Source organism: Babylonia areolata, chromosome 5 (assembly GCF_041734735.1).
Source record: "Babylonia areolata isolate BAREFJ2019XMU chromosome 5, ASM4173473v1, whole genome shotgun sequence".
NCBI lineage: Eukaryota > Metazoa > Mollusca > Gastropoda > Neogastropoda > Buccinidae > Babylonia > Babylonia areolata.
In genome coordinates, this window is record NC_134880.1 from 49,138,248 (window position 1) to 49,164,318 (window position 26,071).

The 26,071-nt window shown below is 41.7% G+C and overlaps 2 protein-coding genes across 7 annotated transcripts in view; both read right to left on the reverse strand.

Annotated features, from left to right (window-relative positions):
• Positions 1-25,615, reverse strand: part of LOC143282128 (uncharacterized) — a 53,978-nt gene extending 28,363 nt beyond the window's left edge. For 4 of the 6 annotated variants that reach the window (XM_076587650.1, XM_076587647.1, XM_076587645.1 and 1 more), the window contains exons 1-3: positions 25,486-25,615; positions 24,824-24,964; positions 23,492-23,754 (exon numbers count right to left, since the gene is read on the reverse strand). In XM_076587650.1, the coding sequence (XP_076443765.1) occupies positions 23,492-23,754; positions 24,824-24,964; positions 25,486-25,546 (465 nt within the window). In that variant the 5' untranslated portion in view covers positions 25,547-25,615. Of the gene's footprint in view, positions 1-3,449; positions 3,637-17,801; positions 18,183-21,139; positions 21,207-23,491; positions 23,755-24,823; positions 24,965-25,485 lie in introns of those variants that run through there. The other 2 variants (XM_076587649.1, XM_076587653.1) reach the window with 2 other exon arrangements.
• Positions 7,372-9,957, reverse strand: LOC143282127 (uncharacterized). The gene is made up of 2 exons (XM_076587644.1): positions 9,737-9,957; positions 7,372-9,076 (listed from the first exon to the last, which is right to left on the reverse strand). The coding sequence occupies exons 1-2, from the start codon at positions 9,786-9,788 to the stop codon at positions 8,298-8,300; spliced, it is 831 nt and encodes a 276-aa protein (XP_076443759.1). The 5' UTR covers positions 9,789-9,957; the 3' UTR covers positions 7,372-8,297.
• Positions 25,616-26,071: the final 456 nt, after the last annotated feature.

The following is a 26,071-nucleotide window of genomic DNA, read 5'->3' on the forward strand; positions in this document are numbered from 1 at the left end:
GAATCGCTGTTACTTGACACGGCTTCAAGTCTTCAAGTGTGTGTGTGTGTGTGTGTGTGTATGTGTGTGTGTGTGTGTGTGTGTGTGTGTGTGTGTGTGTGTGTGTGTGTGTGTGTGTGTGTGTGTGAGAGAGAGAGAGAGAGAGAGAGAGAGAGAGAGAGAGAGTATGTATGATGCACGCATGTATTACTATTCATGTTGTATATTTTTCATGGGAAATAGGGAAGAGTGGGGAGAGAGAGCAGAGTTGGAGGGGAAGGGGTGGTGGGGGTGGTGAGAGAATCAGTGAACTGAAGGCCCATCTCCTGTTCATGTAAGGGAGACAATCGAAATAAAAGTACCTCTGCTCTTACCACAGAGTTTCCTCCCTTAAGCTCTCTCTCCCTCTTCCTTTCTCTCCACTTTTCACTTTCTCTTTTATTTTCTGCGTTACTCTCTGTCAGCCTATCTGACTCTTTCATGTTGAGTCAGATGTTCATCTTGATATACATTATTTTTTGTGCGATTTATCTGTTGCCTGCATGGCTCAGTTGGTTTATCACCGTTCTCTCAACCAGAAGGTTGTGAGTTCGAGCCACTGGGTGCAATCAAAATGTGAAGAGCAGGAATGTAGGATGAAATGAAACCAACCGAAAAAAAAGCCATTGAAATAAGAGTCCAAAAAATAAAACACGACAAAAAAAAAAAAGAAAAAAAAAAAAGAAAAAAAAGAAAGAAAAAGTAGAACAGTGTGCAAAACCGAAATGGAAGAAAAATGAAACTTAGCTTTCTTTTTTTTCTTTTCTTTTTTTTTGGCTTTTTGTTTGTAGCTGATATATATATATATATATGCATAGACATGTGTGTATGTGTATTTGTGTGTACATACGTATATATAGGTGTACATGTGTGTAAAAAGGAAAATCAATCAGCCAGCACGAATCACATCCAGCTTTTGGGATTTTCGAGATGCTCCCCCCTCTGGTCGACGGTATAGAAGTGTAAGGACGAAAACCAATTGCTTCGCAAATAGCTTTTCCCCCAACGCAGTCAATGCCCTGTCTCTCGAACAAATCCAGTATGATTGGATAGATTTGTGCAATCAACAACCAGTCTACCTGAAGATCTAGTCATTAGCCCCATCCACATGTAATATGCGGCTTCTGTTCAAACGGGTGTGTGTGTGTGTGTGTGTGTGTGTGCATAAAAGGGTGAGTATGCACAAGGTTTTGTATTTTTTATACATATGCACATGTATGTATCCTAATTTCTACTGTATATGTGTCTGTGTATGATTTTTGATTTATGTTCGTACCTTTTTCTGTACTATACCCCCCAATATTATTTGTGACCCCGGTACACTTGGTAATAAAGAAATATTCTATTCTAATGTGTGTAATGGCTTGTGCTCCTGTCAGATTAGACCCATAGCTGCTCTCTATCTGTGCATTTGTATGTGTGAATATGTGTGTGTGTATGTGTGTACATGTGTGTGTGTGTGTGTGTGTGTGTGTGTTCGTGTATGTGTGTTTGTGTGAATGGTTAACATATTTGTGTGTGTGTTTTACATGTATATGTGTGTGCATGTTTGTGTGTACATGTGTGCGTCGTGTGTGTATGTAAGTGTGAGTGAGAGTGAGCGAGAGGTGTGTTGCAGTCCGCATTACCGAAGGTAGAGAGTCACAGGAAACAATGATTGTCATTTTTGACTCACTTGTGTAAACAAAGTGAGTCTATGTTTTAAAATAGGAAAAATTCAGTTCATTCCAGTTATCTTGTTTAAAACAATATTGGAGGACCTCTGTGATGGGCACACACACACTCACACACACACACACACAGAGCCAAATTATATGCAAAATGAATTTACTGTTATATATATATATATTTTTTTTTTTTTTTTTTTTTTATTCTCTAAACTTGGCGCTTTGATCTGATATTCTGACACAGCATCAAGAGCAGTCTTTTTTTTTTTAATCATTTTTTGTTCAAACAGGATGAAAGTTATATTTCTGGTGCATGTCTTTGCTGCAGATAGTGAAAAATGGAAATTAATCTGTAATTAATGCTAGGGGGGGTTAATTTGCTTTAAAATCTTTCTAATCTTAATCATCACATTTTGAAATTATACTCAATAAATAAAAAACTTGTGTGTTTTACTCTCACTGTACAGGGCTTTCACTATGTTCATTCGCCCAAGTGGTCTTTTTCAGAAAATACTAAAATGAATACTACGAGTGGACTTTATAGATCTATTGGCTGAGCCCTGAAGGTCATGGGCAAAAATCAATTGCCTACACATATTTATACATATTCAAAGCACGTGCTCATATTCCTCGCGAACGTAAAGGACGCCATTTTGTTTCAAGTTGTTGACCTGCCCGTTCAATCCTATATTCAATCGACAATACACGATAACATGTGATGGAAAGTTGGAGAAGGAGACCGTTGAATATTTATTCAGAGAATGGATTATGCCCCAAACTGCCATAGAAATATCCACAAAATCAGTTGGAATTCACAGTTTAAAATAATAAACCATGAGAGTTAATACCCTTGATGAAACGTAAAACATTTCCAGTCTTGACTTTCCAAAATGAAGTCCTTTTCACTTCATACGACGTTTAGAAGTACTTGTACTTGGCTCTACATGTTATTAGTTTAACAAAATACTCAATTTTCATATCAACTTTAAAACTATAAAACTAGAATGAACATAAAAGAGAAATTGAATCGACCGTGTGGTACATTCCCGGCGGGTGTAACTAAACTTGTACATCTATCTAGATCCAGTGAAAACGGCTAAATGTTGCAGTGTGATTGCGGCGATAGCCACGTCTCCTTTACCGCGGACTTAAAAAGAAATTTTAATTGCCCTTAAAGATTTTTGAATGCCCAAGATACACCAGAATAATATGATTTAAACAGCGTTCTCACTGCGAATACCGCGATCGATTTATCGCCCTTAAAAAAGCATGTTTAAATGTTAAATTTTTGAACGTCAGTTAAGGAGCCATGATAGTGTATTGAATAAGACAGTTTCTTCTCACCCGAGCAGGCGGGGTTCGAATCTGCCCTCAGGGCTATTCTTTTTTTCTTTTCTTTTTTTAACCCGAAACTTTAAAATAACAAATACAGAAAACATTTTAACGATTAGATTTGTTTTAAAAAGTGTATCACAAGTGAGTCTTGAAGGCATTGCCTCTCTTGTTGTTCTTTGTGGTAAATTTTTGCGTTGAAAATGTTAATTTTCATTGTCTTTTCCAGTGGAACAGAAGGGACAGTTATGAAAATAAACCTCCTCCCAGTCAGAAATCTTGCTAACTTATTATCCGAGTCCCTAGCCCTCTCCATTTTTACAGAGAAACGAAGCTCACACCCTGCTTTACTTAGCACATGCTCTATTTCAGAGTCTGCCACAGATATGGGAACATTGTCTATCCAGACCTTTGTCGACAGTTTTTCCTCACCTCTTACCCGCATCCCTTGCACCGGAATAGTCGACCTGGCCTCCCTGGACGCTGGGTGTAACGCCAAAGTCCATTCATCAGCTGGGCGCCAATAACTGAGTCCTGCCCTGTCGTTCTTTCTGCAGCAAGACACATCTCCAGCACAGAAACAGGACGATCGCTGGTCACGTTCGGAACGTCTTTGGACTTGAGAAATACTGGGTTCACTCCTGTAGCCATGGCAGAGAAGCAAGAAGTCAGCGAGAGATCAGAAAAAAATGAGAAAAAAGAGAGACAACCACAACACAGAAAACGACAAATCCCGCAAAAGAAAGCCGTTTTAGAAAAACAAAAAAAAGATAAAGAGTACAAAAAAGAAAATGGCTAAGCAGGAACACTGATGTAAGATGAACGAGCAGGAATAAGCAGGATACCCGAATCAAACAAACGTAACAGCACAGAAGTGTAAACACAGGGAACTGAAGGCTACTGAAGGCTAAGTCCAGCGAACTTATCTCAGTCGCACTCGGCACTCTCAAGGCCTGACTAAGCGCGTTGGGTTACGCTGCTGGTCAGGCATCTGCTTGGCAGATGTGGTGTAGCGTATATGGATTTCACCGAACGCAGTGACGCCTCCTTGAGCTACTGATACTGATACTGATTGAGAGAGCAGAAAAAGCGTGACCGCTCGCCACGGCGATCGCTCACCGAGTCCACAACGTGTATTACAAAAATGTATGATGCGGTGCATAACTGACGACGTTTTAATCACAACTGAGAGGTTAGAGAGACAGACGGACACACGCACACGCACGCACACAAACACACACACACACACACACACACACACACACACACACACACTGCACACATACATTTAAAAATACATTCAGACATACCTATGCACATACCAGCCCCCTTCTGCAAAAGCACACATATGCACATAGAAGAAACACATAGAGATGAAACTCCCTTACTATGCTTCAAAACACCAGAAAATTTCTGCCGTGAAACCATCTGTACCAGGGTGTTTATTTTTCATATCTTCAAATACCAAACTGGCCTCTTTCAGCGTAATATGCTTCAACAAGTGCGAAACAGGAGGTATTTCTTTCACTAAGTTCATTTAGTTCACAGTCTCTAACAGTGGAAAATCTACGTAGATATCAATAAAAGCCTTGAACTGATAAAATTTCGTTTTAACCATTTCGAACATTGCCATGTACATAAATTAATCTAACCTCCTTCTTCTTATGATGAAGATTTTTTTTCCAACATTACAAAACAATATATTTATTTACTTTATGTCCTGATATCCACTGATAATATATTTTTACGGCAATCATTAATTCAGAAATACCTTACAAAAAGAAAAAAAAGAAAAAAAGAAAAAAAAAAGAAGAAAAAAAAGAGGTCGTTTTTATACACTTTTGTTGATTTCTCCAAGGCATTTGACAGTATTGAAAGTCCATATTTTACTTCAGAAAGGAATTCATGGAAAGATGTTTCAAACACTTTCAAGCATGTACAAATAAGTGAAGGCGGCCGTTAGAGTTGGGAATAATGTCACTGAATATTTTGAGTGCATGTCAGGGGTTAGACAGGGTTGAATTCTCAGTCCTCTTCTGTTTTCTCATTTCATATCTGAACTACAAAATGCATTGATTAACGACTACACAAAGGGAATTGATATATTTTCAGATCGAAATTTAACGGGAATTCTTCTTTTGATGTATGCAGATGATATCGCACTGGTTTCTGACTCGTGATTGATCTCCAGAAGAAAATTGAATGTCTTGAACAATATTGTCATTGATCTTGAAGTGACTATGGATAAGACAAAGGTAGTTGTTTTCAAGAACGGTGGTTTTCTTAGAGATTATGAAAAGTGGTTTTATGCTGGTAGACAGAGCAAAGTTGAACCCAGTTACAATTACTTAGGAGTGATTTTTTCTGCCACATTAAACTGGTCCAAATGTGTTGATAATCTTTCGGGAAAGGCACTCAGAGCCGTAGCAGAGATTAAAAGTCTGTATTTCAAGTTATAAAGTATGCCAGCTGATATTATATTCAAAATTTTTTATGTCAAAATAAAACCAACTTTGTTGTATGGCTGGCTCCGAGATATGGGGTTTCCAGCGCTACGAAGCCATCGGAAAGGTACAAATAAAACTATGTAAAATGATTTTGGGTGTGGGTAGAGATGTTAGAAATAGCATTGCCATTGGAGAGTGTGGTCTATTTCCCATTTATGTTGATGCTTATGTACTGCTTATCAAATATTGGTGTGGACTTATTGATTTATCCCAAGACCGATAACCACAACAATACCACGATGTTACTCATGCTTGATTACAATGGAAGACACACGTGGGCAGCTCAAGTAAGGACCACATTGTGTAAATTCGGATTCCGGTATGTATGGGCAATACAAGATGTGGGTTATATTGAGTATTTTCAAAGGATCTTCAAGGACAGACTAGAAGATGATTTTCGCCGAAGCTGGCATGAGCCTGTTGTGAAAGAAGGTGATTACTGATTATATCATCCAGAAATTAGAAGAACTAGTTGCATTGGTGAGTTAGACAATCACGAGCATCGTCGCGTTCTGTGTCTGATTAAGTTAATCGTCTACCACTGGATGGAATCCCTCGTTTTGGTAATCGTTTGTCAGATCCGATTTGCAAGTATTGTAACTTGAATCGTACTGAAGATCTTGTACATTTTCTTTTTGTTTGCCCCAGATATGCAACAGTTCGCAAAAGATATGTACCACTTTATTATCACCGTTTTCCACCATCTTTTAAAGTTCAGATGCTATGTAGAAACCTGAGTGGGAAGTTAGCCTTCAAGGTTACTACGTGCATTTGTGGATCTTTAAAATTCAGAATCAACACTTAATGTTTGATGCCTGAATGCTCACCTTGTGCTGCTTATACCATGTGGAATTTCACTTCTTCTGTCCATATGGGCCAGATGGCCTGAAAAGACTGCATTAAGATTATTGATATTGTTATCATTGTTACACACACACACACATACACTGCACACACACACACATACACTGCACACACACACACACACACACACACACACACACACACACACACACACACATGCACATATATAAGTATACATACACAAATGCATACAAACATACATACATGCACAGCATGCGCCTACAGACACAAATGCAGTACACACATGTTGGATCAACTATCATATTTTATTGTTCTGCTTCGTGTACAAAGGAAACATGATTCAAAACACGAATGCTTGCATATCATTGTATATTCTAAACTTTATTTCAATGAACGTGATAAATATTGATGGAACATATACCATATACCAATAATTACCTTAGCATGTGAGGGTGTGCATGTTGTTACAAAAGTGCATGTGCAGACACATTGTGTGCAAAGGTCCCATGGTGTATGTGTCGACTAGCCCATCGTGTGAACGTTAATCAGTTGTGTCGTAGTGCTTTGGAGAAATTTTTGAAAGAAAAAACGTGAAACTGTAAAATGTCAATATTCAACAATGAACACGTTTTGTTTGTGACAAACAGTAAAACAATAATCGACAAAATCTTTGACTTGATAGTAGTGTTATGGGCAAAATTCTTTATCCACAAGAGCAGGATTGATTTAATCAAATCAAATTTACAACCGTTTCTTAATCAATTGAAACACATATATGCTATAGAGAAGTATATTCATGCAACAGAATATGCGATACTATGACTTTTTGAAAAAAAAAGGGCTGCTCTGTTCTGTACTAGTAACGGCAACGTATGAGCCTAATAATCTATCTTCTTAGTTAAGTCTTTTTCAATTAGTTGGTTTGCACGTATGGGCTACAGATTACAACAAATGCCGAACATAGATGAAGTGCTCCTTGAGACTTTGACCGTTTTTTTTTTTTTTTTTTTTTTTTTTTGTTTTGTTTTTTAATTCTAAAATGGAACTCCTCTGTGCATCCTCCTCCTTCTTTTCTTTTTTTCTTTTCTTTCTTTCATCTTTTTCCTTTTTTTTCTTTCTTTTATTATCTTTTGATATCCAGCGATCTTAGGACTTTTGTGTATTTGTGGGTAGGGGGGAGGTGCGGGGGATTGTTCTTTTTTTCATTTTATTTGAAAATCTCTTGTATACTGAGCGAGAAAAGGCAGGTAAAGAGAATAGAATGCCTAATTGTAATACAACCTTGATGCTTATATCAAATAATAAGTTACAGAACAGTACATACAAAGGACAAACTGAAAAAAAGAACTTATATAGTGGAAATAGCACAAAGTCAGTTGGAGAGAGACTGTGCGCGTGTGTTGTTGTACAAGGGTAGGAAGTAGCTGTCGATGTCAGTCTTCGAAATGTGTTTGCAATGTATTAATGTGCTTAAGAATATGGAAAATGTTTGATAAATGTATCGTACATAGATCATATATCATATAATTAATGCATGATGTCAAAAAGTCTATATTTGTAATTTGTTTCCTTTTGAAAAAAACAAAACAACCCCCCCCCCCCTCTTTTTAAGGAGGGAAAACAACACAATACCACCACCACCACCACAAATCTTGACAATTACAAGCCAACACAGCATTAGATAATAATCAAGACTTCCGCTTGCGAGCGAAAAGTGCCTTTCGTGTCATTACACTTTCTTTTATTTTGCATAGACCAGAAATAGTAACGATAATCACTCTCAGAAGAGCTGAGGAAAAGGGAGTTTAAGATAGATAGATAGATAGATAGATAGATAGAGAGAGAGAGAGAGAGAGAGAGAGAGAGAGAGAGAGAGAGAGCGGGTGTAGAAGACACATTGCATTGACTAGATCGTGGTTTTGTTGCGGACAATGTTGTAGGCGATGTTTTAGGCGATGTTGTAGACGAAGCTGTAGACGGTGTAGACAGTGTTGTAGAGGATGTTGTAGACGGTGCTCATGACGATGTTGTTGACGACGTTGCAGATGATGTTGTAGAGGATGTTGCAGATGAAGTTATAGACGACGTTGCAGAGGACGTTGTAAACAGCGGTGCAGACAATGTCAAAGATGATATTGCAGATGGGGTTTGGGGCGAAATTGCAGACGATGTTTCGGACGATGTCGCAGACGATGTTGTAGACGACGTTACAGAGGCCATTGTAGATGATGTTGCAGACGATGGTATGGATGAATTCGCAGACGGCGTTGTTGGCGATGTTGCGGATGATATTGTACAAGTTTTTATAGACGATGTTGCTGGTGATGTTGTAGGCATTGTTGAAGACGTGAGAGAGAGAGGGGTACAGCAAGCTTGCAAGGCTCGATGCCGACGATGGTTGGCACGCTGCAGAAAACGCACTCTGCAGACTGGATCGTGCCAAAGGCTCTGCTGGTTCCGATGGTGGCCATGTTTTAGGCGATGCTGCAGACGGTGTTGCCAACGATGTTGGAGACAACGCTGCAGTTGTCAGCGACACTGGATTAGCGGCATTAGACACGGACGCTGGTGCTGTTCCGCTGCAGCCTCCCTTGTCACGACCCTCTGCTGGTGAGGACAGGGAGAGGCCGTGTCTCCAGTGCAACCATCCCCCATATGACGTGAGTGATGATGACGACAGGGGGGAAGAGGAATTTGCAGATGAAGTAGCTGTTGTTGGAAGTGGACCTGAAAGAAAAGAGGGATGTGTGCAGAGGGGGTGGGGGTGGGGGAGGGTGTGTGTGTGTGTGTGTGTGTGGGGGGGGGGGGGGGGGTGAAACAAAATGTCATCCTCACCATCCTGGACATGTTGATACTGTAAATCCACACACACACACACACACACACAAACACACACACACACACAGAATGAGAGAGAGAGAGAGAGAGAGAGAGAGAGAGAGAGAGAGAGAGAGAGAGAAACACACACAAACACATACAAGAGAGAGAGAGAGAGAGAGAGAGAGAGAGAGAGAGAGAGAGGGGGGGGTTACTTAGTCCTATTATCCTTTTTCAGGCATGAAAACCATTTTTCAAAATTCAAAGTTACTGAAAAAAACAAACAAACAAACTACATGTTACTAAAAGCTAAGTAATGTTCGTAGAATTTTCAGCATAGCGGTTTGTAGATTTATTTTTTGTTTTATTAACCAGTTTTTGATAATTCCGCTTTAATGCCACTAATGTCACTTTGAGCGTGTATCGGACTATACAATACCCACCCACCAAAGCAAAACAGAATAAAACACGCATAGATACAATACAATACAATACAGTACAATACAATACAATACAGTACAATCCAATCCATCATATCCATTTCAAGATCAGTAATTAAATAAAACTTACATGAAGAAAACATCAAGAAGACCACGATAAACATGTTAGTCAGCATCTCCATTCTCGGTGTTGGAGTGGGTCTACTTCAATGCACATCTCTGCATCTATTACGATCATTTACGAGAGACAGAAAGAGAAGGAGAGAGGGGGAGGGGCCACATAGTCAGACGGGCAGCCAGGCAGGCGCACTGGTAGGCATACAATCCACAGGCAGCGACAGACAGAGAGAGACCAGAATGAGAAAAAAGAGGAGGTGAGGGAAATTGGAGGGGTGGGGTGTAACAGCGGATGGTGAGGGGGTAATAGAGGATGGTGAGGGTGTAATAGAGGATGGTGAGGGTGGTGGTCAAACCACAGCAATCAATCACAGACAAACCCCAGCTGTCAATCACAGACAAACTCCCAAGCACCAAACACAACACGACGCCCGAAAATTCAATGGGAACAGCGGTGTCTGATTGGAAGGACGCTCTTGTCAGCCGAAGAGCTGATCAATGTCATCAAACTATCATTTGTTTTGGTTGAAGAAAGACCTACTACCGCTGTTGAATAAGTGGGACATATATTGTTATTGTTATCATTGTTGTTGTTGTTGTTGTTTGTTTGTTTGTTTGTTTTCTAAGTACAAAGGTACATTATGATATGCTGCTGTCATCCAGACTAATATCATCACTGGCAGGTGGGCTCATCACGTGAAACGCATGTTCGGCCTTCACTGTGTATTCAGCTATCAGTGGGCCCGTGTTCTTTTCAAGGCTGAAAATCTGGCTCAGCGAGGGCTGAGGAATGACTATTATAATCATAGATGGGAAGCGTTGATGTTCATGTGTGGTGGAGAGAGAGAGAGAGAGAGAGAGAGAGAGAGAGAGAGAGAGAGAGAGACAGACAGACAGACAGACAGACAGTCAGACAGTCAGTCAGACAGAGACATAGAGAGAGAGAGAGACAGAGACAGATACACACACACACACACACACACACACACACACACACACACACACACACACACACAGAGAATTTGTTTGATAAGGTAAATGGAATTGGCATGCATGCTTTGTCACATCCAGTATGTGGGGGGAAAAGGAGAGAGAGAGAGAGAACAAACGAACGAAATAACGGACAAATAAAACTTTTGTTTGATGAGGGAAACGGAATAAGTATGCATGCTTCTTTACATCCAGTCGGTAGGGATAAAAAGAAGAGAGAGAAAGAGAGAGGGGAGGGAGTGAGAGAGAGAGAGAGAGAGAGAGAGAGAGAGAGAGAGAGGGAGAGAGAGAGAGAGAGAGAGAGAGGTGCGGGGTTGATACAGATGTTTTAAAGTCCAACGACCTTCGGGTTGAGATAAAGAATCAATGATTTATTTCATGATGGTTTCTTACACACAACATCGGATCCACGTTACAATTCACTTTCGATAATCATGTAGTATGTTTGTCCATCATTGTCCACTCTCCGTTTTTCAAACGTGCATGGAAAAAAATCATTATCAATAGCACGCTTTTCTTTATCTGTCGATTTCACATTATTCTTCTGGTTGTATTAAAATGTTTACAGGGGTACCTTATTTTTTCTTTCTCTGGCCGCCAGGACACAGTGCCTAGTAAAACCTGATGTTTATTCGCAGCAAAGAGAGGTGACTTGCTTGAATGTATGTATATGGTGACCTCCATTTTGGGATAAATCGTGTTCATTTTCATTATTTCGTTCGTTTCCCTACAAATGTATTAATTCCTTCGTTCCTTCGTTTGAGGAGAGGGGCAGTGGGTGTGTGTTAAAGCTTTGCTTCTGTCCGTAAATCCGAGGTACATAACGAAACAAGTATACTGTGTGTGTGTGTATGTGTGTGTGTGAGTGCAGACAGACATAGAACACACGAACGAACGAATGAACGAATAAGATAATGTTTATCAAGAGAAACGATAACAAAAAATATTATTTTATTGTAGCAACCCCAGTAAAGAAATAAATTATTAATAAAAACACCAAACACCACCAACAACAAATAATGCAAAACAAACAACACAAATAAAAATAGAGGAAAATGAAAAATAACCATTCAGTGAGAAGATTTTTAAAATAAAAAGAAGCTAAAAAAAAAAAAGAAAAAAAAAAGAAACAAAAACAAACAAACAAACGTGTAATGAAAGTGTAATAACTACCCAGTGTGTGTGTGTGTGTGTGTGTGTGTGTGTGTGTGTGTGTGTGTGTGTGTGTGTGTGTGTGTGTGAGAGAGAGAGAGAGAGAGAGAGAGAGAATACTCTGAGAATATAATCAAAGACACAATTTCAGGATTTTACGTAAGTGTGAATGACACCATTACAGGTTTGATTTCCTTGCAATAGTATTCATGCTCCTACTGTACGAGATGCATTAAGAACGTCACATATTCCAGATTTATGACGACAATAAAAACACAACGTAAAGTAAATGACGTATGCATGTTATTACATATAGACAGTTGACACTATTAGTTTTTTGGTGCAGAAATCAAAGAACAGGCAGCCGTATAGATTTTGGCTCTGTACCCTAATGCACAGGTGAGAGCGGGTTATTTTAACGTATTTTAGCAGCACCAACAGCATCACCAGCAGCAGCAGCAGCAGCAGTAGTAGTAGTAGTAGTAGTAGTAGCGGTGGTGGTAAGATAGGGACAAAGCAAGCTTTTAAGCTTTTGAATAGTCCCATCATTGTTTCATGACATAGTTTGGTATAAATTGGATCAAGGTTAAACGCTCTGTTATTCAGCATATTACATCCTTCAAATTTTCTATGAAAAAAAAGTTGGGAATTTCATGGATTCGTCCACTTGATTCTTGAACGATGGATGATCCTTGATTTGGATCATGTGATAGTTCATTCCATAAGTTAGTAATTATATTGCTATCTTGTATTAGTATTTGAAAGTTGTACAAAAATAGTAAGATACCTTGCCATTACAATGACAGGAAGTAAAGGATATCAATATTTGCTTTGCTTGAAATGCTAAAAGTAGAACATTGTCTAGTGTTTTGTGGTAAAGAGTTCCAAACCAAACTCCGTAGTGTGGAAATATTCGGAAACCACGGGACTTACATCTGTGACGAGGGATTTCACATTTCTGTTAGACGAAGAACGCAGGTCAGGGCGGGATGGACTGTAATTCTTTACTAGATCGGAAAAGTATGAGGGAGTAAAATCAGTCCATGAAGTGAAACATATGCAAGCTAATTTTAACTTTATTCTCTGGGATATTGGAAGCCAGTGTAACATACAGAAAAAGAGTACACGGTTGTTTGCGAGACACGTTCAGGGTCAGACGAGTATCAGAGTTCTGAACATTCACTAAAGATTCTTTGAAAGGAGAAGGTAAACCTGTTTTATAAAGAACTGCAGTAACTTAACCTGAAAAGAAAAGAAAACAAAAAACAAACAAACAAAAAACAAAAACAAACACACACACAAAGTGATTTTTTGTTGCAGGATTTGTAAGGCATATTTGCATTGAACTAATTCCTTTGAGCTCATGGATGGCAGTTTGACAAACATTTGTTACATCTACCATAATGAGTTTAGAATCAATAATGAATCTTTTCGTTTCTTGATTTTCTGAAAAGGTGATAGGTTCGGTTTTATCATCATTAGTTTTCGCATTTTCGTAGACCATGAACTTCTTTTGAACATTCTCTGTGGGGCTGATCTTTGTACATAAATGTCATCTGCAAACAACTCATGAGCAACAAAGTGGTTCTGTAATAAGCCAGAGAGGTAGTATACACTATAAACAGAATGGGACCAAGCATTGAGCCTTGTGGGACATGCTGTGATATTGTTGACAGACACAAACTTTTCCGTTCGTTAAGTAAGATTTGAACCATTTCAGTGCTGTAGAACTATTGCCACAAGTAGATATTTATCGGGAAAAGAGCATTTGGTGAGCAATAGTGTCAAATGCTGCGAAAAGATCTAAAACAGTAAAATAAAATTTTTGACTTTAACAAAAGTTGCAAATAGATCGTTCATCTCTCACAGGAGAGTAGCGTTGTGTCCTTTTCGTCAGGATGACTGGAAAGAGTTACAAAAGTCGTGTTTTGATGATGTCATATAAGTTGTTGAAGAACTACATATTCTATAATTTAGAGAGAGAGTGCAAAATTCAGACAGACCTGTAGTTCTTTATTTCGTTTTTGTCAAGAGAAGGTTTTTTTTTCTTTCTAAATGATCTTTGCAATGACATCTTAATATCACAAGGAAAAGTGCATGTCATAGATGTGGTAGTTAATCCCTTGAATTGGGAAAGTTCGTTCTTTTTATTACTAGTCATGTTAGACGTGGGTATAAATCAATGCAAAGTGCAGGAAGTGAAAATCAAAGATCACAAAAGGAATGTATGTCAATTACGTGTCCCCGAGACAATGCCATGGAAGGCTCTGTGCTGTTCAGCCACACCCTGGGAATGTAAAACGAGGGCTGCACAGTGACTGGCCGTGCTATCACCCGGTGGGGGACACTTCGGTACAGGCTGATGTCCTTCATCATTTCACTGAAGTCCCTGCCTCCAGGTCCCCTCAGTTCTCTGTGTACATGCTGAGGTCTGTGGCTGTGGTTCCCTTGGGTGTGGCGGTGACTGGGATGCTGTCTGTCCGTGTGTTCTGTTGGTGTAGGTGTTAGCTGCTCTTCTACAGTTCCGTACCACGCTCTTCTGGTTTGGTCATCGTGTCAAGGGAACTCGGTTGCTGATGATCTGGACCAGTTCGGCAGAACTGTCTGAAGGACGGAAGGTCCGTAGCTTCAGGACATATGTTGGAAGTTGACCCAGGACAGGGCAGCTCGTTGTCCAATAGACTGTTTTTGGACAGAACTGTGACCTTGTTTTTGCCACGCACTTTGGTGAAGATGATGACAGCGGCTGCTACCACGAGGATGAGGAAGGCGGCACCTCCCACGCTGCTTCCGATGATGATCTTGGTGTTCCTGGTGTTCCTGCTGCTGTTTGCTGAGGATGGCTGTGGGGAGGTGACAGGTGAGGATGGGTGGGAAGGGGTGGGGGAAGACGTGGGGTGTGTGGAGGTGACAGGTGGGGAGGTGACAGGTAGGGATGGGTGGGAAGGGGTGCGGGAAGACGTGGGGTGTGGGGAGGTGACAGGTGGGGAGGTGACAGGTGAGGATGGGTGGGAAGGGGTGTGGGAAGACGTGGGGTGTGTGGAGGTGACAGGTGGGGAGGTGACAGGTAGGGATGGGTGGGAAGGGGTGCGGGAAGACGTGGGGTGTGGGGAGGTGACAGGTGGGGAGGTGACAGGTAGGGATGGGTGGGAAGGGGTGGGGGAAGACGTGGGGTGTGGGGAGGTGACAGGTGGGGAGGTGACAGGTAGGGATGGGTGGGAAGGGGTGCGGGAAGACGTGGGGTGTGGGGAGGTGACAGGTAGGGATGGGTGGGAAGGGGTGCGGGAAGACGTGGGGTGTGGGGAGGTGACAGGTGGGGAGGTGACAGGTAGGGATGGGTGGGAAGGGGTGCGGGAAGACGTGGGGTGTGGGGAGGTGACAGGTGGGGAGGTGACGGGTGGGAAGGGGTGCGGGAAGACGTGGGGTGTGGGGAGGTGACAGGTGGGGACGGGTGGGAAGGGGTGCGGGAAGACGTGGGGTGTGGGGAGGTGACAGGTGGGGAGGTGACAGGTGAGGATGGGTGGGAAGGGGTGGGGGAAGACGTGGGGTGTGGGGAGGTGACAGGTGGGGAGGTTACAGGTAGGGATGGGTGGGAAGGGGTGGGGGAAGACGTGGGGTGTGGGGAGGTGACAGGTGAGGATGGGTGGGAAGGGGTGGGGGAAGACGTGGGGTGTGTGGAGGTGACAGGTGAGGATGGGTGGGAAGGGGTGGGGGAAGACGTGGGATTTGTGGAGGTGACAGGTGGGGACGGGTGGGAAGGGGTGGGGGAAGACGTGGGGTGTGTGGAGGTGACAGGTGAGGAAGTGACAGGTGGGGAGGTGACAGGTGGGGACGGGTGGGAAGGGGTGGGGGAAGACGTGGGGTGTGGGGATGGGGAAGGTGTCCGAGGCCTGCTGTCAGTCCCAGCGCCTGTTTCTGGCGTGGTTGTTTTCCTGCTGGTGTCCTGGCTGTGTGGTGGTGATGAAGGAGGAGGGGACGTATCGGAAGGCTCAGCAGAACTGGGTGAAGCAGAGGAAGCCAGGGAGTTACCTGAATGGATACATGAATGAATGTATTGATGAGTTTCAGTTTCAGTTTCACTTTCTCAAGGAGGCGTCACTGCGTTCGGACAAATCCATACACGCTACACCACATCTGTTGAGCAGAGCCTGACCAGCAGCATAACCCAACGCGCTTAGTCAGGCCTTGAGTGCATGCTTACATATTTGTGTACCTATGAAAGGGGATTTCATTTTACGTAATTTCGCCAGAGGACAACACTCTCGTTGCCATGGGTTCTTTTTCAGTGCGCCAAGTGCGTGCTGCACACGGGACCTCGGTTTATCGTCTCATCCGAAAGACTAGACGCTCAGTTTGATTTTCCAGTCAAACTTAGGAGAAAGGGCGAGAGCGGGATTCGAACCCACACCCTCACGGACTCTCTGTATTGGCAGCTGAGCGTCTTAACCATTCTGCCACCTTCCTCCTTCCTATTGATGAATGAATGAACACAACCACTAATAACAAGGGAAATACAGGACCAATAATCGTGTACGCGAAAGGAAGATATGGGAACTAAATAAATGCTGGCGTATTTAAACGCGTGTGAACGCGCATTTATCTGTTCCTGTATTTGTGTGTGTGTGTGTGTGTGTGTGTGTGTGTGTGTGTGTGTGTGTGTGTGTGTGTGTGTGTGTGTGTGTGTGTGTGTGTGTGTGGTTCTCTGTCTGTTGGGGAGAGCGATGTTTTTTGTTGTTGTTTTTTTTCTTAACGGAAACAGTGTTGCTTACTGAATGAATTCGTCTTGTTCTCAGTTTTACAATGAAATAAACTTTAAACCAGGCAGGAAACTTTCTGATTAATAGACGCATTTGATCTACACAGCAGTTTGCGGTTCTATCGTGCTAGGCAGAAAAGGTGATCAACAGAATGCTGTTATCATGTTCAACTGACTCCCTTTTAATTACTGATAACTTATTTCATATGTGTGTCATGGCCCTCGAAATGATTTTATTATTATCATTCTGGACCTCACTATCAGTGTTGATTGTTTGTACGTTGAGTGCTGGTTGGCAGTCAACAGCTAAGTAAACATAATCATAGTCATGAGATCAAACATCAATCGTTAGAGTCGTAGAAATCATTGAGTTTATCATTCCATCAAAGTTCAGACTTTATGACAACTAGAATATCCATCACCATGGATGTTGCTTTGCCTTTCGGCGTTATGAAAACGGTGTAATGCCATCATAATGAGTGTCAACACAACAGCTTTTTTCATGCATGAAGTATTCTGTTTTTTTGTTGTTTTTATGGTGTGTGTTTTTTTTAAAAATAGAATTAATGTTTGGAATGAGTGAGAGCTGTCCAATACTATTTTCCAGATTCATGTCCGATTACGTGGCAGCATTTTGTAGCTCCTAGCAGATGTATGCATCAATGTAACTTATAGACCATGCAGGGATAGCTACCCTTTTGACGAACAATGATGCACATAACTGTTGTCAGTCAATGTAAAGATAAAAGTAAGCTGCCCTTTTGACGAACAATGAAGCACATAACTGTTGTCAGTCAATGTAAAGATAAAAGTGCTTAACTCTTGTGGAAAAAAAGCAGCAGTAAGATAATTGTGGAAACGCTCATTGTTTCGCGTGCCCTTCCTGGTAGTGCATTGTCATTCAAAAGATTTTTTTTTTCAAATTGAAAGCAACATTTGATGTCAATAGAAAGAAAAAAAATATGTTAAAGTTTCATACACACACGCACATAAACAGAGGCACACACACACACACACACGCGTACGCACACACACGCGTACACACACACACACACACGAACACGCTCTCATGGCAATGGCGATAGAGAGGAGGGGAGAGAGAAAGAGAGTGAGGGAGAGACGGAAAGACAGGCAGACAGACAGTCAAACTAACAGAAAGAGACAGATGCAGTGTGTATACCATGGAAACTGGTATCTTCAGGTACATTCTCACTGTATGCACTTGTTCGGAAATCTGGCGATAGTGATGATGACGGTGAAGGCGATGTAGGCAGAGAAAAGGAGGAGGAGGAGGCAGAAGACGATGACGGTGCCGACGACGATGAAGATACTGACAATGACGTTGACAACGATGCCGGAACCGAAGACAACAACCTTGTTGTATGTGCCGATGTTGGCGATGTCGTGGACGAAGAGGTCGCAGTGCTGGTTGGGGTGGGAACCGTGGTGGAGGTGGTTAGGGTTGGGGTTGTGGTGGTGGCGGGAGTTGTTGTCTTTGTTGTCATTGCTGTAGCAGTAGCGGTGGTGTCAGTTGTTGAAGTAGTTATTGTCTGAAGTGGACCTGAGAGAACAAAACAAAAAAACAACAACAAAAACAACAACAAAAAACAAAACAAAAAAACAACAACAAAAACAAAACAAAAACAAAGCAAGCAAACAAACAAACAAAAAAACAAGAGAATGGTAGCCCCATCATTCTGGACCTGTTTATACTGCAAGTCTACATTCCCTGTACTGGTGGATATGTTAAGTCATGTTGACCGTAATCAAGACAAAAGCATTTCTAGGACGTAGAATTTCTACACAAGTCACAAACGTCTTAAACTGTGGTAGGGATGATAGGAGATGGTGCATGGAAGACCTTTACGGCATGCATAGGACAACACAAATAACCACATTCAACACTGGTAATCCTGCCAAAATAGATTATATTCTGGTACCAGTCGTATTTAAAAGATGCAGATCTGTTGGACAGATGACAGACAGTAGACTGGGTACAAACTGACTGGGAAGTATTTCTTTCTCTTTGATTGATGTTGGTGTTTTTCTTTCGTATAGTTTAGGTCAGTTCAAGGCAATCTTTGAATTAAAAAAAAATCCTTGCCTGTAGTGCATGATCCATTTCAAAAGCGTTACTTTGGTTTATTTGTTGGGTACAGGTCCAACTACATTTTTTCTCCACACAAGGAGTAACCGACAATCTGGCTTTCCTTTCACACAGTATGATTGCTGCAAACAGGCTATAGCTGAGAGCCAACAGAGGTTTTTTTTTTTTTTTTTTTTTTTTTTTTTTTTTGCGTTAGCTGAGTTCTACCAACTATACTTTTTCCCGACAAAATACAGAAAGAGCGCACGCGAGTGCATGCCAGTGTGTGTGATTAGTGTGCGTATGTGTGTTCGTAATATATATATATATATGGCAAACAGTGGAACATGTCCTCAGCTCATGCAGTGCGGCGTTAAGCCAAGGACGGTACACATGGAGGCACAACCCAGTGCTAAAAGAAATTGCACACGTTGTGAGCACTGCCCAAGGAGCACCCACACCACCAGAAGTTCCAGAAGTTCCTCTGCAGAGGGCAAAAAGTCTGGCCAGGAACAGCTGTTACATCCAAAGCATGGAAACGTGGACTGTTGATGGTGCCGAAGATTGGGAATGCACCGTTGACCTACCGGAGGGGAAGAAACACCCGGAAATATCAGCAAGAGCGGCATGAGACCTGACATAGTACTCCACTCCAAGGCAACGAAACAAGCGATTCTGATAGAGCTAACTGTGCCATACGAAAGCAGAATGGAGGAAGCCCACATCTGCAAGACCGAGAAGTATGCCAGTCTTGCCAGCGGCCTGAGAGAATCTGGCTTTCGAGCCAAAGTCCTCGCCATAGAGATTGGTGCAAGAGGGTTTGTAAGCGCATCTGCACACAGCCTCATGAAACAGCTATCGATTTCTGGCAGAGAGAGAACAAGGGCTCTCAAGGTAAGAGTCCAACCGGATGTGATCGAGGAGGAATTCCCTACCCAAACTAGGCGTACGATGGCTCAGTGGTTAAAACGTCTGCAAGAAAGGTGACTCAGTCCTGATGTGGCCACCACCTTGGAGACGCATGTTCGAACCTGCTGACGAGAAGGTTGGAAAAAAAGACGGCAATACAAGGGCATCCAAGAGTCATGACCTGGATGCGGCCCGTCCCCCTTAGAGTGTAAGGAGTTAAGTGCCGAAACACTTGGCTGAGGGGTGCTTCTTCTATGGAGACCTTCTATTGCCCTCTCTGTCTGTCTGTCTGTCTGTCTGTCTGTCTGTCTCTCTCTCTCTCTCTCTCTCTCTCTCTATATATATATATATATATATATGTGTGTGTGTGTGTGTGTGTGTGTGTGTGTGTGTGTGTGTGTGTGTGTGTAAAGATTAGATAGATAGATAGATAAATTAAGATGGGCAGAAAAACGAAATGAAACGAAGTGCATTGATACTATTTTTGTCAAGGTAATAAGACACGTACGTGCACCAAACCCTCAAACTGCAAATATGGCCATGTCCTAATGACAGTTAAAAAAAAAGAAAACTACGTTGGTATGGCCATGTAACAAAATACAATGGCCTTGCTAAAACACTCTTCCAATGAACACTTGAGAGAGGGAGACGGAGGGGGAGACAGAAATGGGATCGACTGACAGCACTGCACAATGGACAGGGGACAGGAAAACTTTTCTTTTAGAGACTGAGACTTTGACACAACTGACAGACCTGAGAGAAATCTGGTGAACAGTTTATGTGCGGCACCCAGTGACTCTTCATAGAGTTAACTCTCTCCATACGAACGGCGAAAGAGACGACGTTAACAGCGTTTCACCCCAATTACCACCATCAAAATACTGCAAGCGGAAGGCTCTCATACTGAAGAGTGAATGTTGACAAAGAATACCACAATTCTGACGACGGAAGCTAAAGGTTGGGTCATTCAGACACCCACTGGACATCCGAGGGGTCTGTATAGAGGAGAAGAGAGGACTGGCCGTACTGAGTGAGTTAATGGAGTTGACGAGAAGAAGAGTATGAGGTATAATTTAGTCATGGTTTTCCTCAACCCAGCCTTGTAATTGAAAAACGCAAACAAACAGACAAACAGACAACCACAAATGAATATTAGATAAGGGAACAACACAGTACAAAGTATAACCGACAAGCCGAAAGATAAAACTAGCTAAAAAAAAAAAGTAGCAAGTAAGTATCAGGAACATACTATGGTGTGCAATAATGAGGTCGGGTGGGAAACAGGGAGGGGGGAAACAGGGAGGGGGGGGGGGGTAAACACAACAAGTACAATATATTTAGGACAAGAGAGAGTGGGGGAGAGAAACACACACACACACACGCGCGCGCGCGCACACACACACACACACACACACACACACACACACACACACAGATGCAGCCAACTAAGAGAGAGAGAGAGAGAGAGAGAGAGAGAGAGAGAGAGAGAGAGATGAAAAAGTTCATTATCAGCAAACCCTCACATGGTCGGATGACAATATTATCGACTGCAATGCTCGGTTCATGTTTTGCAGACCCCCTGAAGACAACCTGGAACAAATGCACAACATTGTGCTGTAAACAATTGTGCACAAAATGTGTGTGTGTGTGGACGTCTGTTTGTGTATGTGTGTGTGTGTGTGTGTGTGTGTGTGTGTGTGTGTGTGTGTGTGTGTGTGTGTGTGTGTGGAGGGAGGGGGGGCTGTTTGTGTGTGTGTGTCTTTGTGTGTGTAAGAGAGACAGACAGAGAGAGAGAGAGAGAGAGAGAGAGAGAGAGAGAGAGAGAGAGAGACTGACAGACCATGTGATACATAAGAACAAATGTAAAATTATACAAACAGTACATAATCATCATCATTAACATTATCAGACGATACCAGAAAAAAGAAGTTTATGAACTGAATGTCAACATTTTTACCACAAATATATGACCTAAAGTTTTGATGCTTAAACTTTTGATTATTCATTCAGACAGTAGTATTTAAAACTCCACTTAAACTGATTCCAAACAAGAGGCAAAGCCTCCATGGCTGAAGTGTGATTCCTGCAGTCTGCAAACAACAAAACTGAAATCGTCATGGATGGAGGTGGAGGAAAGAGCCATGGAAGAGGTTTGCTAGTACATACATATTATAACAATCTAGATGATATTTGTTCACCATCAGAAACAAGTGTCAGTCGGACTGAAAGTTGTGTACTGGGCACCGAACAACTCTTTGTCAAAGCAGCTGACATCGATTCCCATTCCATTGTTTTACGGTCACAATATAAATCTATCTCAGACTGAAGGTCCATCACCACTTCCCTCTCCAATAAAGTCAAGAAGATTAGTTGATTTTGATCTATCTTGATATTATGTAGTAAGTGATGAGGCCTATGCACAATCATTCTATGAAAGAGATAGATCGGCCTTCTTTCAGTTATCTTATAATAATGTACATTTGTATAGAACCCTTTCTGTCTAAGAGCTCAGGGCGTATTACATAAAGAAAAAAAAGTTACCAGTTACAGGAATCATTCATGAGCAATCTTTCTCCACCCCACCCCCCTCCACACACACACACACACACCCCTCCCAACTTTCCATCTCTCGTTCATCGTGCATAGAAAGTGAGCTGACAGGCATGGAGTGGTGTTGTAAAAGAAGAAAAGTGAGAGTTCTTATAGATAGGTTTAAAAAAGATGAGTCTTTTTATGAAGAACGAAAGGCAGAGATGAAATCAGATGCACGAATATGAGGAAGGTTGTTCGAGATATGAGGAGCATCAAAGAGGAAATAACGTTCCCCATATATTTTTTGTATTGACACGAGGATTTTTCAGAAGGCAACAGCTCCAGTTTTTTCATTATTTAGCTTTAGTGTGTTGAATGTCATCCAGGACTTAGCATCAAAAATGCAATCTGGCATTGGCTGACAAGGTTCTGTAGTATCAACAGCAAAAGCGTGGTGAAGAATAGAATGACCATAAATGACATCGGAAAGAGGAAAAGCGTACAGAGCGAACAGAACGGGACCCAGAACAGCGCCTTGTGGCACACCATAGGAGATAAAGGGTTGGATCAGATTTAAAGTTATTATCATAGACAGACTGAAAGCGGTTGGATTGGTATGAAGAAAACCAATTCAGAATTTTTGAATGAATCCCAAATACATGTTCAAGTCTGGAAAAGAGTACACTGTGGTCTATTTTGTCAAACGCAGCCGACAGATCGAGCAAGGTCAACACAGAGTTTGCCTTCATTAACAGACAGTGAAAAAGGTCATCAACTACTTTCAACAAAGCAGTTTCAGTGTTATGGATAGATCTATATGCTGACTGGAAAGAAGAAGGTAAGTTGTTTGGTGACTATCTCGATGTTCCTGCTGATGACGAACATGCGAAAAGGAACTATGCTAAGAGATTTTCAGACACATGACCCCTTGGCCCAGCAGTTACCAGGTCTGTCACACTGCCTCCCGCCCTCTGCACCCTGTGTGTTGAGTGTGTTGGCCTCATAGCTTTGTGGCTGTGGCATCGTTAGGAGAGAGAGAGAGAGAGAGAGAGAGAGAGAGAGAGAGAGAGAGAGAGAGAGAGAGAGACAGAGAGAGAGAGAGACAGAGAGAGAGAGAGAGAGAGAGAGAGAGAGAGAGAGAGACACACACACACAGACACACACACACACACACACACACACACACACACACACACACACACAGAGAGAGAGAGAGAGAGAGAGAGAGAGAGAGAGAGAGAGAGAGCTGAACATCGACACTTTATAATGTCATCAGCCGAGGAGAGAGAGAGAGAGAGAGAGAGAGAGAGAGAGAGAGAGAGAGAGAGAGAGAGAGATTTTACCCTTCCATCGGCAGTATCAGAGTGACATGGACCAAGTGTGAAGCTCACATTGTGCCACAGACCCTGTTGGTCTGATGGCTTGTAGGGGAAATCTTGTCCCTCCTCTTCACTGCACTGCCTGAATACCTGTAGGTGGTTGTCATGGTGTGTGATGATGTAGTCAAAGGAGACGCGGAGGGGAACGTACACATTGAACTCACATGTTGTCATACCTGCCTCTTGCGAGTTTGATCCAGACCCTTTGAGGGGATATGCGTATTTCCCTTTCAGACAAAAAAAGGCTGTCAGGATTGAGGATCTCTGTCTCTGTCTGTCTGTCTGTCTCTCTGTCTCTGTCTGTCTGTTTGTCTCTCTCTCAACGATGATACTAAGGCATGCTTTTGTCCCGAGGGACTAAATTGTAGCCAGTTGTCTTTTCGTTATTTACTAAGGAACTGATTTTGAGCACTGCATTGTTTATAGAACGATACATCCGACTCGACGTTATACCACACGAGCACCCTTATTTGTGTAAAGAATTGTTTAAAATGGCTTTAGAGTTACTATCCTTAATTATCAGATGACATCTTATGTAATGCTTTATTCTTTGTTTGCATCCTGTGTATGTAATGTGGTCAGTTCTCATCAAATATTTTTCCTTTACAGTTTTCAAAAGATGAAAACGTGTCATCTTCATTTGATAAGTATACGCCACGTTTAATCCAATCCTTAAAACAACTATATTCCCAATTTTTACATTCAGTATACGCATGAAAAACATCATTCAAAAAACGTTGGGGTAATTGTTTATCACCAGAAAGATTTGAGCCAAAATTTTTCCGAAGAGTCATATTTGGATGTATTGTTTGAATTACATTTTTTCCCATTCATGCTTCGTTGTCTCTAATTTTCTTACCTAAATAAGTTTAAGAGAGTCAATATAGTGTGGTACCCGAAGCCTTCCTTGTCAGGTGGATCAGCTTGAAACATCCACAGACGGACAGTTTTGGGCAAAATTAATGATTTCAATACAGTAACTCTTCCAAGAGGAGTAATTTCTCGTTTTAGCAAAACCGACTTCCACAAATTCTTCTTGAAGATTACTCACTTCTTCTTCTTCGTCGTCTTCTTCTTCTCCCTTTTTTTTGTTTTGTTTTTGTAATGGAGGTTGGTCGTTTACAAAGTATTTTACCCAATGCACAGTTATTAACCCAAAAACTGAGGGTGGGCATTTACAGACTGGTGATGTTAAGAAATGGGACCGTGTCGCTTATAAATGAATACTTTGAGGGAAATTTCACCGATTATATCTTTAAAAAAATCTATGATCGTTTAGAGAGAATTATGTCTTACCTGAGGTGGGTGTGATATTTTGACTTGTCTGTCCTTGCATCCATGTATTTTGAAATTCGTCATTGTTACTGCTCATACAGGGAATTTGAGTGTCGAAATCGCAGCTGACGTCGAGGCAATTTTCCTGGCATGTACAAATATCTGCACACACACACACACACACACACACACACACACACACACACACACACACACACACACACACACACACATGATAAGAAAGATCAATGGCTTACATTTCTTGTCTACACTGCTTTTTATGAACGAACAGAAAACACAAGCAAACGAAACTAAGAATAGAAGAAATGATGCAAAACAAAAGGAAATGAGCATGTTTTCTTTTTGTGACAAAAATGAAACCAAAACGTTGTAGCTGTTTTCATTAATCAAAGGAAGATTTTTTTCTTAAATCATCAATTCTCGTGACAATAAACTGAAGACTGAAGTTTTCTCGTGTATTTATTTTTCTGTCTAAGGAATAGAGAGGTACGGAGAGAGATGGAGAGAGAGAAAAAAAACAAAAAACAACACACACACACACACACACACACACACACACACACACACACAAAGGCTCTATGGAATATTTATTGACTTCCTTACAAGCTGAAGCAATCTTTAACAATTTCATGAACAGACATAAAATAGTAAAATGATCTTACACGGAGAAACCAACAGGAAGGCCACAACATACAGGTACTTTTCCGCCTCCATCCTCGTCATCACGTTAACTCAAGATACCTCGGTTCACATCTACTTTCTTCACACACCATTTCTTTAACACACCACGTCTTTAATGTTGTTGTTTGGTTTTTTTCACACATAGGCACATGAAAACTTTCTTTAGATGATTACACAATCTACGCCAGTTCACACGCACCGAATTATAATCCATGAGTATTTTTTAATCAATATTTTGCAATAGGTGAAAGTGAAAATAGAGTATGATATCGTAAACAGATAAATGATGTTTCGAATGTGCGTGCGTGCGCGTGTGCTTGCATATGTGTGTGCGCGTGCGTGCGTGTGTATGGGTGTGTTTGTGTGTGTTGTGTGTGTGTGTGTGTGTGTGTGTGTGTGTGTGTGTGTGTGTGTGTGTGTTTGCTCGCGCCAGTGTGTGTGTGTGTGCGTGCGTGCGTGCGTGTGTGTGTGTGTGTGTGTGTGTGTGTGTGTGTGTGTGTGTGTAAATCACAGAAGGCAGGTGAAGACACACACTTTTTCGTTTCTTTTTTTTCCGTTCTTTCTTTC

What these genes read in the sequence shown, in the direction of transcription:
- LOC143282127 (XM_076587644.1), bottom strand. Translation starts at nt 9,788, where the DNA reads ATGGAGATGCTGACTAACATGTTTATCGTGGTCTTCTTGATGTTTTCT. An exon ending in CTTCTTGATGTTTTCTTCAT is followed by an intron (nt 9,077 to 9,736) that starts GTAAGTTTTATT and finishes CTTTTCTTTCAG; the next exon opens with GTCCACTTCCAACAACAGCT.